Source organism: Silurus meridionalis, chromosome 29, assembly GCF_014805685.1.
Source record: "Silurus meridionalis isolate SWU-2019-XX chromosome 29, ASM1480568v1, whole genome shotgun sequence".
Taxonomy (NCBI): domain Eukaryota; kingdom Metazoa; phylum Chordata; class Actinopteri; order Siluriformes; family Siluridae; genus Silurus; species Silurus meridionalis.
Genome location: NC_060912.1, coordinates 1,151,759 through 1,170,172, shown reverse-complemented (window position 1 = coordinate 1,170,172; position 18,414 = coordinate 1,151,759). Strand labels below are relative to the sequence as shown.

The 18,414-nt window shown below is 40.2% G+C and overlaps 1 protein-coding gene across 1 annotated transcript in view; it reads right to left on the bottom strand.

Annotated features, from left to right (window-relative positions):
- Nucleotides 1–18,414, bottom strand: part of LOC124381863 (retinoic acid receptor beta-like) — a 106,996-nt gene that overhangs the window by 71,895 nt on the left and 16,687 nt on the right. Inside the window, exon 2 of the mRNA XM_046843742.1 lies at nt 1,001–1,372. Coding sequence (XP_046699698.1) covers nt 1,001–1,166 — 166 coding nt within the window. The 5' untranslated portion in view covers nt 1,167–1,372. The remainder of the gene's footprint in view (nt 1–1,000; nt 1,373–18,414) is intronic.

Below are 18,414 nucleotides of genomic sequence, written 5' to 3'. Positions count from 1 at the left end.
TTATTTATCTACCCGGGAGCCTATCCTGGGAAAAGCTGAGCTTGAGGCCAGATTACGCCCTGGATGGGGATCATGGATGCCCCAATCGATCGCAGAGCACCGAGGACGTCACTCGTTCACACCTTCAATTGCACCCAGGGGCAATTCAGCACATCAAATCCTCCTTTTGGGGTGAGGTCTTGGAAGAAGGTGGATACTGGAGAAAACCCTCCAGAGAAGTTGGAGAACAAGATTAAGTTCAAGATCAAAACAAGGATCCTGGCGCTGTGAATCATCCACAAGGGGTTTAGATGTAATGTTTCTTCGCCGTTTATGCACAGCTGGGCTTTTTTTCCTTTTTTTTTTTAATGATAATGATAGAAAAGATTTTGAACATACATGAAAAAAAAGCTCCTGCATGCCAATGCTGTAGCACTTCCAGTTTTATAGACTAGCATCTGGTTGATGTCTTTCTCTGTCTTTCGCCATCTATCGCATTAGCCATCCTGCCTTTTCTTCTTCTTTCTGAGAGAAAATTTTTCTGCCTGAAAGGTTTTCATCCTGAAAGTGGGATTTGGAAAGCAAGCGACATTGACGTTCGGCAGGGAGAAAATATTATGCGGTTCAGAACATCACGGCACTAAACAAAAAAATGGCCGAACATCACTGTTTTTTTTTTTTTTCTCACTAAAAACAATCTCCCCTTGTTTTTAAATTGAAGAGTGCTGGAATACATTTTGCTGCTGCTTTTCAAAATACTTGAAGAAAATTCAAGAAGAATTCATTTGTTTCTATATGTCAATAATTCCAAAATAATTTTTTAGTATTTTATTGTCTCATTGCTGCATTTAGTCATCCGAGAGCTCGAGAGTCAAAAAACGAACGAAGTCGTAGCTTATACAGATCGTTAAGCCTGGATTTAAAATGTTCAAATCCCAGCACCAACCGAAATTCCCTGGGGCCCTTGAACAAGGCCCCTAACCCTCCCCTGTTCACCTAAATAACGAGAAAAGCGACTTACCCACAGGTGATGGTGTTCCTGCCCCGCTGGGAGGGTGAAAACCTTGTGGAGACGGCAACGGAAGCGAGTTGATGACGGAGGGGAACAGCAAGGGATACACCCCTGTCCTGTAACGCCTCATCTGGACCACTGAGGAAGTGCAGCAAGATCTTCTGGCTGTCTTCATTCCACAAAAGCGAGTAGGTGAACGAGGAAGAGGACCACGGGAGGTGGGGTCGGATCTCAGCAGACATGATGCACAGAAATCTCGGCCTCGGCGAATCCATCAGGTCGAATGGGTAGGACTGCATTTAGTAGACCCAGAGTTGTGGTTGGACTCCATGCTTTGGTGCAGCGCATCAGACCGAGGGCAGGAGTGGGACTGACATCTGTCTAAAAAGAAACAGGAAATGTGATGAGCATTTTTCAGAAACACATTTCTTATATGGTGACCTAAAAACACTTTCAAAAGTTTGTGGACACTTAAGCATACGATTGTTATATGCTTTTTGAACATCTCATTCCACATTTAGTCTGCATTTGCTCTCATGATAGTCTAGAATCTTCTAAGACGATGTTCTAGATGCCGGAGTGTGCTTGTGGAGATTTGTGCTTACTCAGCCAGGTAGGAAAGTCAGCTACTGATGTAGGGCGAGAAGGTGAGGAGGCCTTGGGTGCAGTCAGCGTTCACATTAGTGCTAAATACGATTTATGGTTTCATAGCAGGAGACCTTCTACATCTTCCAACCCATGTAAACTGATCTTCATGAAGCTCTGTGTGTGTGTTGCATATACTACATGATATAAATTGTGCTGTTCTGATTCACGTGCGTCACCACGTCTGCGATTTCATCATGACGTACGGCGACGCTGTGACGAGTCTTTCGAGGTGTTTTGATCGGCAGGCGCGCTTTAAGAGCGGAAGAACAGATCAGGAGATCAGGAAAGATCTTGTGCAACTTGTGCATGAGGATCATTGAAGAACAGTCTACACAAGTCCTCACCCACCCTACTCACCAGATTCAGCTCCTGCGGACTTCCTGGAGATCCAGCTTGCTGTTTTGATACGGTTGCAGAGATCCGGCAGGAATCGTAGAAGGTGCTTCGAAAAGAAGACTTCCAGGACTTCCAGAAGAACGCTGAGAGCACTGGATTACTGTGCAAGGAGACTATTTTGAAGGTGATTGTGTGGTAGATAAATAAAGTACTTCCTTGTAAACAGAGCGAGTCTCGAAACCACCTTGTAGATATGTAGTGTATGGAGTGTTCTCTCTATATTTCTATCTTCCAAGGTGAGAATGAGCAAGGCGGAGCAGAAAGGGTAGAACGTTTCAGCACAGGTGCTAAATCCTGATATAAATGAGTTATAAAGTGTGGCAGTGTAATGGCAGCTATAATGCCTTAATCTGCAGTTAGGGTGCAGTTAAAGTGATGGGTAACCACACTTCATAATTAAAGGGCCCCTGATCATGCTTTCATCCTACTGTGCTGCGACTTCAAACAGAGTAAGCGAGAGAGAAAAAGAGAGAGGGAAGGAGGGAAGAAGGGAGGGAGATTCTTAAATATTCGCTCCATTCTCTCTGAGTGATGTTCTTCTTTTCCCCTTAGTTGAACCAATCAACTGCAATATTACATTTCAGAATTTTTTTCCATGTTGAAATCCACTGGGACACAGACACTGTTATGAATCCCAGGCAAGAAAATGACAGTCATTTGCATGTGTGTGTGTGTGTGTGTGTGTGTGTGTTGTGAATGCTTAAATCTCTGTACAGACAACAGAGATGCTCCTGTTTTTCCTGAACCAGTTCCCAGCAGGAGGTTTGGAGGAAAAGAAAAGAGGAAAAGGGAGGGGAGGAGGAACGAGTGGAAAAAAAAAGAGAGGAGCTGGGGAGCCGTGGGTTTTGATATCTCTCTCAAACAAGCTTGGCGCTATACTGACATCAACGTTTCATGTTCGTTACGTCCAATTGCCTCACACAAGACCGCAGCGAACGAGTGTGTGAGGTGAATCTGAAATACAGGGAAATGCCTCAGAGTGGAAAAACGAGTGGAGAAAAGAAGAGAGAGAGAGAGAGAGAGAGAGAGAGAGAGAGAGAGAGAGAGAGAGAGAGAGAGAGAGAGCTGACTGCAGGCATGTGTTTCTCATCCAGCACTGAGGAAAATCTCAATAACAAACTAAAGGCAATGATAAATGATAACATTATAGATCGGAACCAAAGCTCAGACTTCTGTAAGCCGCTCTTCCTGCGCAGTGTACTGCAGAGAGAGAGAGAGAGAGAGAGAGAGAGAGAGAGAGAGAGAGAGAGAGAGAGAGAGAGAGAGAGAGAGAGAGAGAGAGAGAAAGAAACAATGAGGTTGTTAGAGGTAAATCTTTTACCTCGTTTACCAGATGAGGTGAATCGCAGCGAAATAAATGGAAATCACAGTGAAATAAACTATTCAATCCTCTCATTCTGCTCCCAGCGTGGCGAGAGACGTCTCATCTCATCTCATCTCATCTCATTTACCGCCAAAAGTATTGGGACACCTGACGCTTTCTGAGCTTCTTCTCCAAACTGTTCCCACAAACCTGAAGCAACACAATTCTATACGATGTCTGTGGATGCTGTATGTAGTACATTTTCTCTAGAACCAGTAAACCCAAACCTCCATGAAGCTCCATGAAGATATGCTTTACATGGGTTGGAAGATGTGGAAGATCTCTTGCAAAAGGTGGAATTTGAGGAACATGTGAGAAACATCTGAAGAAGCCTTATTGCTAATTGAATCTTCTGATTATGAAGGTTAAATCATTTTTCATACCTATAGAAACATTTCATGAGACCTCAATGTCTTGTAAATTGGGGGCGGGTCTATCCTAGATTAAGCCACTCCCACTAAAATAGACATGTTTTTCTTTAATCAGATGATCAGGTAGAATTGCATTGCAATTATTTCATTTAATTTCTCACCCTTATTTGGAGTTATATATGAAACACACACACACACACACACACACACACACACACACACACACACACACACACACATAAGTATACAATACTTCAGGTAGAGCGCAAAAAACGAATGATTAGTAAAAGCAAATAAAAAGAAACTAAAAAACTTTTAGAAAAAAAAACTCATTTCCCAGAAAGTGTCTCAGTTTATGAAAAAAAAAAAAAAAACTCCTTAAAGCAATAAATCATATTTTCATATTTTTGTGCATGTAGAGCGGAAAAATTGGTAATAGTTTGTTTTTTTAATCTTAAAAATAATGAACCGCATGAGAAAAACAGCAGCGTGTGCCGTTATTAGAGGGTTGATTTATATGATATTCACTGCGAAGGAAAAAAGGCCTTAAAAACAATTTTAAAAGCAAAATAACGTCTCGAAATGCTTTATGTAGAGCAGCACCGAAACGAAGGGCTCGAGCAAATAATTACAAAACGCAATCAATCTCATAGTGTGTTTTTTTTTTAGACCAGGAAGACATTGTCTAGTAAATGTTCAGGTCAATCGAATTTAAAGACGCTTCCTCGGACAAAATGTGGATTTCTTTTCCTTTTATTTTTTTTAAGTTTTACTGGTTGTCACGTCTCCTTTTAGAGCATTTGGTTCCATTATGAGTCTAGAGTCTTCCTGGATTTCTAAGAATACGTTTTAATTCCGATTTTATGACTGAAGTAAAGCCGGAAATAAAGGACGCTGACGGGAAAATGGAAAGCTGGAGCACATTAGGAATAAAATGTTAATACAAACTGCTCCGCTTCGACCGGATGATGCGACTTATTACAACTAATGAGAGTAACAGTAATAATCCGATGCTTGTAAATACACGATATGGACAAAAGTTTGTGGACACCTGAGCATATGAGTCAAATGTGTTTCTTTTTGGACATTTCATTCCAAATCAACTTAAATCTTCTCACATACACATTCATACGAAAAACTGTTCAACAAGTAATAGAAAGAGCAGAAATATAATATATAAATAAAATATAATAGAATATAAAGAAATATATAAATATTAGAAATGGATATCACAGAGATATCAACAGTAGTCCCAGTATAAAAACTTCAGCTTCTCCCATTAGGGGGCGCCACAGCGGATCATCCGCATGTTTGATTTGGCACATGTTTTTACGCTGGATGTCCTTCCTAACGCAACCCTCCCCATTTACCCGGGCTTGGGACCGGGACTAAGGCTTGTGCAACCCTAATGGCTGGGGTCGGTTCCCTGACCGGAGATCGAACCCGGGCCGCAGCGGTGAGAGCGCCGCATCCTAACCACTAGACCACCAGGGAACCTGACAGTAGTCCCAGTGTGATTGTCACTAAAGTACCAGTCAGTGTTAAAGTGACATTTGTGCAACAAAAAAAAATTTTGCAAAAGAAGTGAAAGTAGACAAAGACAGAGACGTCCAGCCACTACATTTGTGAAGATTTGTTCCCATTCAGCCAGGTAGTAAACTCAGGAACTGGTGTAGGTGAGAAGGTGAGAAGGCCTGGGGTGAAGTCTCATCTCAGAGACTTTATTAATGGCACATGAGTTGGTTTAAGTGTCTCCTAACTGCTCGAATCTCTGGAACATCTTCCCAGTTCATTATAAGAGCAGATACGGACTACCTGTGGAATGGGATGTTTAGAAAGAAGCACATATCAAGATGATGGTCAGGTGTCCACAAACTTTTGCCTGTATATAGCGTATGTGTGCATAAGCGGGCAAACACGTGAGCACGTGTGATTTTGACTTTGCCTGTTAAACATTTCATACAGCAATAAATCCTAATAACGAAGCGCAGTGCTGATACGAATCCGCCATATCGCACAATCTAATACAGGCCCCTCTCTCCCCCCCTCAAGGGCACGAGCGATCAGTTTGCATAATTCATACGTTTACATAGCGAGAACGAGTGTGTAGCGAGAACGAGTGCGAGCGCCATCAGCACTGATAGAAATCCAATAATAATGAGACGCAGTAATGGAGTGCCGGAGATGCTATATTTAGCCCGAGCGCGAACTGAGAATTGTAATTCGCCCCCATGACCGCAGCAGTCACTTTCACTTCAAAGGTATTTAAAATGAAATGGATTAAAAAATAAAAATAAAGCAGACACATTGTATGGCAAAAAGTATTTGGACAACAGACTTTTCCAGCCATATGTTCTCATCCATCTCCAAATCACTTCCCTCTACGCCTGAATCTTTCTAACAAACCACCACATCCAAAAATCTCCTTCTTGGCCTTCCTTATTTTCTCCTTCCTGCAACACCATCCTCAGTGTTCTTCTACCCAAATACCTCCAAGTCCCTTCTCTGAACATAACTAAACCATCTCAATCTCACCTTTCCACTCCAGCAGGACAATACTCCTGTGCACAAAGGTTTGGATTTCTCTGTTCTACCTGTGCTTGAAAATGGCTTTCTACTTAAACCTTCATGTGATGGAACTTTTCTCAATGGTAGTGTTCCTCAAGCTGTTCCTCAGCCCACCTGAGAAGTTTATCATAAGCACACTAGGATAAACTATGCTATGCTATGCTATGTGTGTGTGTGTGTGTGTGTGTGTTAGTCTTAAGTATAGACCCCAGTGAAGTTTACATTTGGCACATATGGGGAAAAAGTCAAATTTCCCAATACTTTTGTCAATATATAAATATCAGGATCGGTGTAAAAGCTGGATCGTGATTGGCGGGAAAAAGTTCAGGTGTGAGTTCTGAGCGTTGAACACACAGGAAGTTTGCAGTCAGTTGAATCGAAATGAATATCATCGTAATGTCCAGTTCATTTTCCATAAAAGACAGCTATTGTAGATGTTCCCTAAAGATCCTACTGAGCTCCATGGAGTATTTTTGCTTAGTGAATATGATAAGACGAAGAAAACTTGTAAAACAGCACCATGTGTTCAAACCAACAGCTCATTTTTTAGCAGTTAATTTAAAAACATTAATTAACATCGAATTAATGTAATCTTAGAGCGTCTCTGCGTATAATTTAGAGCAGAGGAATTCTGATTAAGTGAAAGGATAGACCCCAGGAAAGTTCACATTTGGTGTCTGCAGAATTCCTTTGAATTCAGGGTTCAACAAGTTTATGAAATGTTGCCTTTATTCTCTGTATGTTCCTGGTGACCCATTTGGATACTTCCTGTTCCTATTATGTGCCATTCATTATTATATAAAAACTGATCAAACCAAATTTCAGGACTATGGACAGCGACTATGTTTCACACAACCCACTGTAAATGTATATATCGGCGTTCCAATTGTGTTTTCTGCGTATTCATGTGTGTGTATTTCTTATGCTCTAGTTTGATTTGCAGCATGCCTGCATCAAGCCTTTGAGTGTTTCTACGTACTGTATGTAGCTGGGTGATGACGTGGCCCGGTATTATCCCTTTAAGCAGTGTGCCACCAGGGCATTTAGCCTCTGAGCTTCCACAGCAAAAAAAACATTCTCGGGTTATGATCCGATGTGATTATTGTACCGTATGAACACAGTGGAGGTGCGCCAGTGTGTTATGTAGCTTTGATCCAGTGCATTATAAGGTACACACTGCTTTAGCAAAAACAAACACAGACAGAATTCGCTTCATCACACATACGGTACTCTGGGGAAAACATAGGAGCCTATAAACACAAATACGAACACAAATTACATGCTGCACATACACCTACTGTATAATCTCAGTGCATCTGTCAGTGAAGGACAACTCCTACCCAGGATCATGCATTTTTAAAGATCCAGCAGGTCAGTGAAGGAACTCATGAAGGAATCGTACGGGTCAAACCGCCATGTATACGCTAATAATATAAATACAAGACGTATACATAATTAATATTAACACACACACTTCATACAGTACAGCATATACATTTTAGTACCAATTCTTCACCATCTCACCTACATCAAGTGCCTGATTTAGACTTGGATCTTCCCAGAAGAGAAAAGTGGAGCATAAGAGCAAATGGAGACGACGTCCACAAACTTTTGTCCATATTTATTTGTAGTGCAACCACACAAAACATGGAAAGACACTGTAATGAGATTGATCTCCATTTGAGCTTTAAAAGCAAACAGGAGGACAAGCGTGAGACAAAAGTGCAAAGTGAGGAACATGTGAGGAACATCTCTAAATCTCTAATTACTCCTTTATAGCATCTTCCATGTATACCAAATCAGGGTTCGGGGCTCCTTGTATTCCTGTAAGCATTGGACTTTGAGTCTGAAGGTCATGAGTTCAAATCCCAGCCACACCAAGCTGCCACTTCTGGGCCCCTGAGCAAGGCCCTTAACACCATAGCTGAATTTGATGAACTTGGAGAAGAAATCTTTGAAATACAATATAGAAATAAACAATATAATGAAAAACAGCACCAGAAGTTCACACCAACAGCTTCCTTGTTAGCAATTAATTACTGTATCTGTCACTGCTCTATCTGTGCGAATGATTTACAGCAGCGGAATTTTATATTTTTATTTCATATATTTTTATTCTCCAAACATCTGCGACCTCCTGAATTTCTCAGTGCTGAAAGTAAACATTAACTTTTAGATGCTTAGCGAATCGCCTTCTGGAGCACGTACTGTATCTGACTCTGAGTCTCCTGTGATCTGTGTGTGTGTGTGTGTGTGTGTGTGTGTGTGTGTGTGTGTGTGTGTCTGTGTGTGTTTGCCGCTTTTACTTTATTACAGGGCAAAGCTGTCAAGGTCATTTATATAGTAGTCTAATTATCTAGGATGGTTTTATAAAATACAAGCGGAGGATAAAGGCTTTCAGAGATAAGGGTGCAAGATACTGTAGCAATCAACGTTTAGAATACCAAGTGTAAATAAAAGGACAAAGCAACACACACACGCACGCGCGCACACACACGCACGCACGCACGCATGCACACGTGCACGCACACGCGCACATATGCACTCAAGACACAGCATTTCTGTTCAAACACCATGCTGTGTTTTCATAAAACTTTACCCAGACCTCGTTCTGGTTCCTGGCACACAGCCAGGTGTAATATTGTTTTATTTCTCTGAGTGAAGAGAAGATCTTCACGCTTCATCTGATTGCAACTCTACTAAAGGATTCCTGAGCATATAAAGAGTTTCGATTGAACTCATTCAAACCACCAGGGGCAGTGAAAATATCATGGATCGTTTCATCATTAAACGTGACCATCATGCTTTTTTTTGCAAGCCAGCAAAGATTCCCATTTGAGTGGTTCTTCCTCACCATACCATACCATACCATACCATACCATACCATACCAATTTCTCCACCACTGAGCTCAGAATCTGCAAATACATGCACAGGAACTGTTTGATGTCCTGTTTTTCCTCCAAGCTTCGCCCTCCCAACCTATGACTCAGTCCAGCAGAACCTACATCTCACAGCTCAGCATCTTGAGATGTTGCTTATGCATGGTGTGTTACTGAAGGCTCGAAAACATGTCATGAAATTTCTGAGCAGAGCCTGGAACCATCATCCTCCACACATCCTTAAGATCTCAACATTGTATTGTACCCCAAAATCTTATTATTTGCACCAGCAGAATGCAAACCGGAGGTTCCTCTTCAGAAGGTCAGTCAGAAGCATAGGAAAACTACATATTTCTCTACATGCCGGTTGATGAAGTTTGTTTTGCTGCCACATGGGTTTTATTATGTAATTCCTAAGAACATGAGAACCACCAGAGTTCCATGAAAACAGAACCTGGTGAGAAGGTTCCTGAAGAAAAAGCTCATTCATTACAAGTTTTTGGTTTTCACAGAACCACATCTCATATGATATTGGAAGTTCTGTCTGGTGGTCAGTGTTGCATGTGTGTGCACAGTTCAATACAAAGAAAAGAGCGCCAGGTACAAGAGATGGACTCATTTTTCCACACATTTTTATGTTAAAGAATAACCGCCTTCTCTCACACAGCAGCTTGTTTAATATCTGCACCATGATGGAAAAAACCCTAGTAGATAGGCATAGCTGGGCTTCTCCAGAGCTTCACATTTTATCATAAACTCCCCTTTCAAGTCCACTTGCGCTGATGGTTTCTCCATGTGAGTCCAACATCCAGTTTATGAGTCATCTGCTCCCGGAGAAGAAATGTTGAATTTTTATTTGCCATGTTATTACCACACCAGAACCTCATCACCTTCTCACCTACATTAGGACCAGACCTTTACTACTTCTCTAAATTAATCTCCACAAATCTCCACAAAATCTAGTGGAACATCTTCCCGGAAGAGTGGAGGATATTATAGGAGTAATTGGAGACATTGAAAGATGTTGAAAAAAGCAAAATACACAAATGTCATTTGGAGGAAAATATAAATACTATATAAAAATATATATTTTAATAAATTATAATATTAAATTATAACAGTATTAATATGTATATGTACACACAGTATGCTTTATTTATAATTAATTAATTAATTAAGTATTATTTATTAATTATGTGTATATACTGGATATACATTAATCTATAAAGTATTATTATTATCATTATTAATTTTTTTTATGAATTATTGATTTGTTCATTAATTCATCCTTATTTTAAGAACAAATATCATTATCTATGTTTATGAATTCATATTTTCATGTCATTTTCATTGTGTGTGTGTGTGTGTGTGTGTGTGTGTGTGTGTGTGTGTCTGCAGTTTTCCCGCCAGCTGTCTGTATATAAAAAAATGTCTCCAGCACTTTAGAGGTTTATTAGCAGTGACTGCTGGTTCAGTTCCTGTCCAGAGGTTTCCATCTCCTGCTTCTCCTGTACTTTCATGCTTTTTCCTACCCTGAGTCGAGGCACTCACTCCCTCCTGAGAACAACAAAACAAAAACGGGACAGAAATAGACCTTCAATTCACCACTGAGTTGTATTGTTTTTTCTAAACAGGATTGGTGGAGGACCGAGGAGAAAGCCAGTTATCGAGCTCCAGCAGCTGGTCCTCTGTGGGAAAGTTTTGTAAAAAAAAAAGTCGTCTGAATCTCTAAAGCTTTTGGACGGGGACAGAATTTAATGAAGGACACGTTTCTAAAACGTGTGTAACTTCACTTTAAATCCCAGACCGTGAGAACTTTAATCTCCAGGAGGAATATTGCAAATAAATTTGACGCTGTATGGTTTTTCTCCAGACTGTTACCACAAATTTGGAGGCACTTTGTGGAGATTTGTGCTCATTCAGAGAGTGTGTGAAGTCAGGAACTGATGTAGGTGGGAAGGTGAGGAGGTCCGGGGTGCACGTTCTTCCTAAAGGTGTTCAATAGGGTTTAGAGCTTTATTTCAGGCACCTGAAGGTCTACAGCAGGAGATCTTCCACCTCAACCCATGTAATGCATATCAGGTTTGGATCTCCTTGGATTTGGGATAATATATGCAATAAGTATTGGGACATGACTTTTCCAGCCATGGGTGGTTCTTCTCTTGTTTTGAAGATATAAAGATATGCAATACAGGGATCGAAGTGGAAGATCTCGTGTGGCCCGTTAGAGCTCTGAACTCAAGACTGCTGACATCAGACAGATGTGCCGATTCCGAAACTCACGTGCCGATTTAATGATCTGCGATCTCATTTTAATGCACATTCGGGCGTTGGAACGTTCAGCGAGCGACTCTGTATCAGAAATTGGAATTACGATCTATTGTAGCGATCATAATAATCACCTTACGCTAATGTTGACTCAATTTCCATTATCATTCTCAAACAACAACAGGGCTAATCAGCCCGAATGTGTACACAGAGAAAAGAGGATGGACATTATTCCATCATTAACCGCACAGGAAGGAACAGGACGTGGAGAAATCGGAACAGAAGATCATACACAACTACAGAGAAATGCACGTGGTAGGAACGGCGATGCATGTCTGATGAGACAAATAAAATTTGGATTTGAAATTAAGTTTTATTCTGTGTGGTTGCAGCATGAAAATGCACAAATCCAGCTCCATGAAGATCTCATACATGGGTTCAAGTTGAAGATCTCCTGCTGTATGCTATAAACCTCTATTGGGATGAATGTGAATGAAGGCCTTCTCACCTTCTCACCTACATCAGTACCTGATTTTACTAACTGTCTAGTGGAATCTAGTGGGATCTAGTGGGATCTAGTGTAACATCTTCCCAGAAGAAAAAAGAGAATGTCATTATACGAGCAAATGGGGACGAAACGTGAAAACGTAGCCTGTGATTTTACGTGCAATCAGAATCAATCCGAACATGTTATTGATCTTGTAGAGAAATTGTTTGGTTGCAGTTGCTCACAGTAAAAGATTAACATAAGGATTAAAGTAAAAGGAAAAAAGAAAATATAAATAAATCTACATTATAAGTTATATATTAAGTGAAATGAAATTTGTAGCAAGGCAGAAAAGTCGGACTACAGTAATAGTTATAAACGTTATTACACATGTAACTATTGTATAAAATCAATATCATGGAGTATCTTTTCAGCACTCAGACAGAGGAGGTCTACAATTTGATGACCACAAGCAGAAATGATCTCCTCTGTGGTGCACCGTGGATGTATGAGTCTGTCACTCCTCAGACTAAGCAGTGTTTAATGTAAAGGGTGGAAGAAGTTCTCCAAGATGGACTACACTAATGGAAATGTAAAAATGTCTAACGGATCATTTTCAGGCGTCTTCACGTTCCATCTCCGTGCAAGTCCACCAACAATGTAAATGCAGCTGAGATATATTGTGCATTTTCCAATCTGCTATAAAACAAGGTCCGGGTGAACTAGACATCGATTACTATATAAGCGCCGAACAGTAATAGAGGCACAATACGTGCCAATTTCTTTCCACGTCTCTATCCTGATATTCACGCTGTCAGCGCTGAGAAAGGAACCTTTGATCAGTCCTATCTCAATGCAAATTCACTCTCTGCCTTCAGGGTTTCTCACAAGAGCGTCACCGGAGCGCTTCACGGACCAGACAGTGGTGGCGAATGAATGAAAACGCATTTGCTGCACCGCGTTCGGCATTTATCATCTCCCCGTTCCTGATTTCAGTCCGGAACAACGTAACAAACATCTGCCTCTCTCCCTTCTTCTTTTCATTTTCTTCTGTTCTATCTTATTGTATTCACTCATGGCCTGAAAAAGGGTGAAAGAAAAATAAAGGTGGTGGTGGTGGTGGTGGTGGGGGTGTCGAAGCATTCACGTCAAGGCTAAACTCACGTCATCTGCCAAAATTCTGTTCTACCACGATGCCCTCCGTTTATCCTCCTCGCCTTGAATCAATTGATTTTTTGCCAATTTTCACTCTGACAGCAGGGTGTGTGGAGAGAATGAGGGGGAACGTGACAAATGAAAACAAGAAAAAAAACAACCAAAACAAAAAAACGGATAAAACTAATGGCCTGTTCTCTTTCCTGTGCTTGTGAGGAAGAGGGAATAATCAAAAGAAAATGAGAAATGTGCCAAATGACTAAACGGCAGCAAGAAGAGGCCGTGGATGACGAACGATACGAGCGAAATGACTCTCCCAAACATAAAAAATGCACCTTTGTGCTAAAAAAAAAGGACGGGAGGAAACAGGAAAGACCAAAAATGTCCTGAAGAACCCGAAGAACCCAAGACTTTAAAGCAGCGAATATTGGAAGTTGATGACAGCAAATAATTCAATTAGTAAAAATCCATTAAACAATTACAAAATGTTTTAAATCCTGTTTTTGAGCTTTAAACACATTTTTGTTTTAATTCCATATGTAAAAAATCCCAGATTTTAATGGGAAAAAATTACTCTTCATTTTTATTTCCCACCTTTAGAATTGAAAAAAAATTTATTTTAAAATAAAATAAAAATATTTGATTTTATTAAAAAAAAAAAAAAAAAAATGTTACCAAGTAAAAAACAAAAAATTTAGGATGAAACAAAAAAAAAAAGATAAATCTCAAAATACGCTGGTTTGCAAATGTATTTAAACTCCTTATGCTTGACTTTGATAAAGCACCTCCATAATATTTTCTCAAACACTCTACAGCCAAACATCTGTCCATAAGACTGGAAATGTATGTGCATCTTTTTAAGAATTTCCATTCCACATTTATTCCCCATATTATCTTATAATAACCTCTGCTTTTCTGCAAAGATGTTCCACAAGATTTCGGGGCGTGCTTGTGGAGATTTTGGTGGCACTGATGTATCTGAAATGCTCTCAGGAACCGTAGCTCTCCTGAGCTCTGTTTTGAAAAAAAAAAGTCCATTTCCTGTTAAGCGTTAAATGCATGGTCTGCATGGGAGGGGCATTTTGTTTTTTTGACGATGTGGGGTTTCGTTTCACAGCTTTGTTTTGTGTTTTTCTTTCCATTTCAGTTGAATGGTACGCTCCCAAAAGACCACTAAATACCTCAACAGGAGGACAATCGTAGGTCTCATGAAGACAATGAGTGCCTTTGTTGGCATCTTGTTCCAGAAAGGCCTCCGCTTGAAAAGTGTGCGAAGAGGATAAAATGTAATACGTTTATGACAGACCGTGTCGAGTCTTTGTAACGCATCTAATCACTGGCGATCTTAATAAAGTCTAAGATTACTGAAATTTTAATCCTTTATCTACACTACAAATCCAATAGATTCATTCAAATCAACATACACTATATTGAGAAAAGTATTGGGACACCTGACATTTCCAGCCATTAAGTTTCTTTTCAAAAGTTTGGGTCTTTCAAGGTTTTGAGACGTTTTTTTTATCAATTTGAATCACAAGAAACATCTCTCAATAACCATTAAGGACTATGACACTTTTTACAGGTACTGTTTATCCCTTTGCACTTATATTTAGATGCTTATTGCAATACATTGGCTTTAGACTTGTACTTTGCACAATGACAAAGTTAAATCTAATCTAATCTAACCCATAGGATCCATCAATTTGGTTATGCTTCATGCCCAAGTCCCCATACTTTCAAGTGTGAGACAAAGCAAGCAACTTGATTTCTTGAAAATGCAGCACAAAGTCGGAGGAAGACCAAGAGCTTTAAACGAGGTGGATCATTCCAAAATCCGCTTTTCCGACTTTAAAGCCGTCCAGCTCTGCTGTTTGATTCCGTCTCTTAAATCTTCATTAAAGCCGAGGGAGATGGGCTCACTCTGCTCTCCTCTGCACCAGTTCAATGCTTCACTTTCTGTGACCTCTGGTTCACGGACAGCTTCCACAAAGTGATACTGAACTGGAGTTGGGGGATTTTTTTTTTTACTGCTTTAGTTCCCTGTTTCAACTCTGTAACAATTCTACTCAATAAAATATAACAAATTCTCCTGTTTCCAAAGTTTGTATAATTAAAAAAGTCACACCCAGACTAGAGATGTGCATCTCCATAAGTGAGACTGATGTGATTCGCTTCACGATGCATAGCCACCTAAGCTTCACATTTAAGATCCGTATGAAGCAACTACCGATGCGATACGATTCACTCCACAGTGCGATTCGATTTCAATTCAACACAGTGTGATGCAATGCAATGGAAAAAAATCTGATGCTCTGCAATTCAATATGTTACAGATAGTTCATATTTCTTTACTTCAGACAGAAAGGAAATCATCAATTTACTTAAGTGCCTTCTTTTGTAGTGCAAAAAGAACAAAGAAAAAATTAAACCAGACGTTATTTTCTGCAGTCTGCAGGAAGATGCAGCTCTACCTCTGCCATGTTAATCTGTATTCTATGTGACTCTCAGGACACGCCTCGGTTTCTGTAATGTTGCGAAAAATCATGTGGAGAGAATGCACTCGAGAAACGGTTTAGTGAAGAGAAATCAATCGACATATCAAATATTGGTCACAAATCATTGGTCTATGTACCAGCAGTGAGCGAACAGTGAGCGAGTGCCGATCCGGTGAGACGGGCAGATGCCGGAGGAAGGCGGGCCGATCCGGTGAGACTGCAGATGCCGGAGGAAGGCGGGCCGATCCGGTGAGACGGGCAGACGCCGGAGGAAGGCGGGCCGATCCGGTGAGACGGGCAGACGCCGGAGGAAGGCGGGCCGATCCGGTGAGACGGGCAGACGCCGGAGGAAGGCGGGCCGATCCGCAAGTGTGTGGAAACAAAAGTATATAAAGAAAACGCTCTGCTTGGTGAACTTTTGCTTGTCTCTTCATCTTTGCTACATTTACTTTTTAAATAATAAAAGTAGAGCAAAACAATTCTATTTAAAATAAATAGTTTTTTTCCCGATGCATATATGTTTAAAATTATGCTTCGGGATGCAAACGTTAACTTGTATCCAATGCACACTTTTTTTAAATCGATGCATCACATTTTATTGTTCATTTTTATCCCACTGCAAATCAGGGAATCTTACCATCCCTAATACAGATGCACCTATGTGAAAAAAACAGCCCTTTCCCACCTTATATACAGCACACACACAGTCTGGCAGCATTACACTGAAATGTTTTCAGGAATAATATTTAAACAGCATATATTACAAAAATCACCCACCCACATCTCAACACATCCTTCACCTTCCTCCTCCTCCTCCTCCTCCTTCACCTGCCCATAGCCTGAGTTCAGTGCCTGCAGACTTTTTCTCCAGCCTCTATTGTGTTTGACATCTCGGCTCAGCTGTTCCTCCTCTAGGCCTGGCTGGGGATGAAACATTTTGAGCAGGCACCTGGTGACTGCTACTGTGATAACCGCCTTCTTGCTCTAATTAAGCCTCAGAAAGCTTCTCTCCAGCTGCCTGCGGTGGGAGAAAAAGTGTGTCCAAAAAAAAAAAAAAAAAAGTGCTGCGCCTGGCGCTTTCATGCAGCTCTTGAAATATTAAGATGCTGCTTGTCAAAGACGCCAAGCCTAGGTGAGCATCTGCTGTCTGCTTTCGGAGCATTCATATAAATTGAGTGGTCTTACTAGTTCTTACCTGGGAGGGAGAATATATATATACATGTGTGTGTGTGTGTGTGTGTGTGTGTGTGTGTGTGTGTGTGCAGACTGGATTTATTCCGGAGATGTACCAAATTTCCTTGGTCATCTTTTGTTTGATGGCGATTGTGATGGGTTGCCACATGGCTGTATCCTTGGGCTTCTATCTTTGTATTAAAGCAGATGGAAAAACACAAAAACACAAGGGTTGCATCGCTTGAATCCGCAATTAGGAAATGCAGGAACTGGCAAAAAAAATGGATGCAGGCCAAAAAACACTCATTAAATAGTAATGTGTGTTTTTTTTACTTATCTTCTTAATGAACTTTGAGACTTGTCCTGTGGCGCTGGTGTTGCCGATTCAAAGTGACTGAAAGATCTCACCATAGAGTTTTCGTTAATTTGGTGAAAATGTGGTGCAAAAAACGATTCACCAGGTATTTTTTTCCTCCCACATCAGACCCTTAAAAGAGACAGACATCTCTTTTCTTAATGGATGATCAAACGGAATCGGTGTGAGTTAACCATGCTAAAAAAATAAATAAATTAAACACACAATCCCAGCTGTTCCCATCAACCTTGTTTTACTGTATAGTGCCCTTGAAAACTTGTATTTAATTCTCATTTACTACACTAGGATGGTCATGCAGCTGGCATCCGGATGTTACTTTGGGAAATATTGACTAAATGACATCATTACTTCACATCCAAAACCTTTGCTTGTCTTGCACTAGTAAAAACAATTAGCAGCCTGGCTGTAATAACTTGAAATGACCCGATTCCATACCACATGGATTTTTCCTACAGTTGATAGACATTTACATTTTATATTTACATTCAGCAGATGCCCTTTACTTATCCAGAGCGACTTACATTTATCTCATTCATACAAATGAGCAGCTATGGGGTTAAGGACCTTGGACAAGGGCCCAGGAGTGGCAGCTTGGTGTAGCTGGGATTTGAACTCTCGACCTTCAGATCCAAAAGTCCAATGCCTTAACCACTAAGCTACCAACTCTCCAAATGTTTATTAAATGACATCAAAATGAAAGGACCCTTCACATTTATTATTATGTTTTCCCAGTCCAACGATAGGTCCCTTTAGAACATCAGGAAGGTTCGTCGGTTTTTATCTATGTGGTTCAGGTGATACTGGCCTTCTAAACACTCGATCCACTTTTGACCGACATTCCAATTTTATTGATTTAAAATGCAGTAGGATATTTAAATATTACATTTATAAAATGTAATTTTATAAAAAAAAATTACAAGTATAAAAGTGTCAATACATTGTATTTAAGATGTGTTGACAAATACTGTACATATAGAAATATATCCCTTCAAATTCCTGAAAAAATTTTTAAAAACAATACAAGTCATGCCTTTTAAATAATAAGAAAGCGTATTTTATTTATACGTTTGAATATTTATTGTGTTTTTGACACTTCTGTGTGAAACATAGTAAAGTTTTCATTTCTCCGGTTGCATTAACCCGCATTTTTCCCCATAAAGACAGAATTAAATTTATAAAAATGAATATATCATCGCTTCGGGTCGGCTCGTTGCTCTCCAATCAGTCATTCTAAGTTAATCAT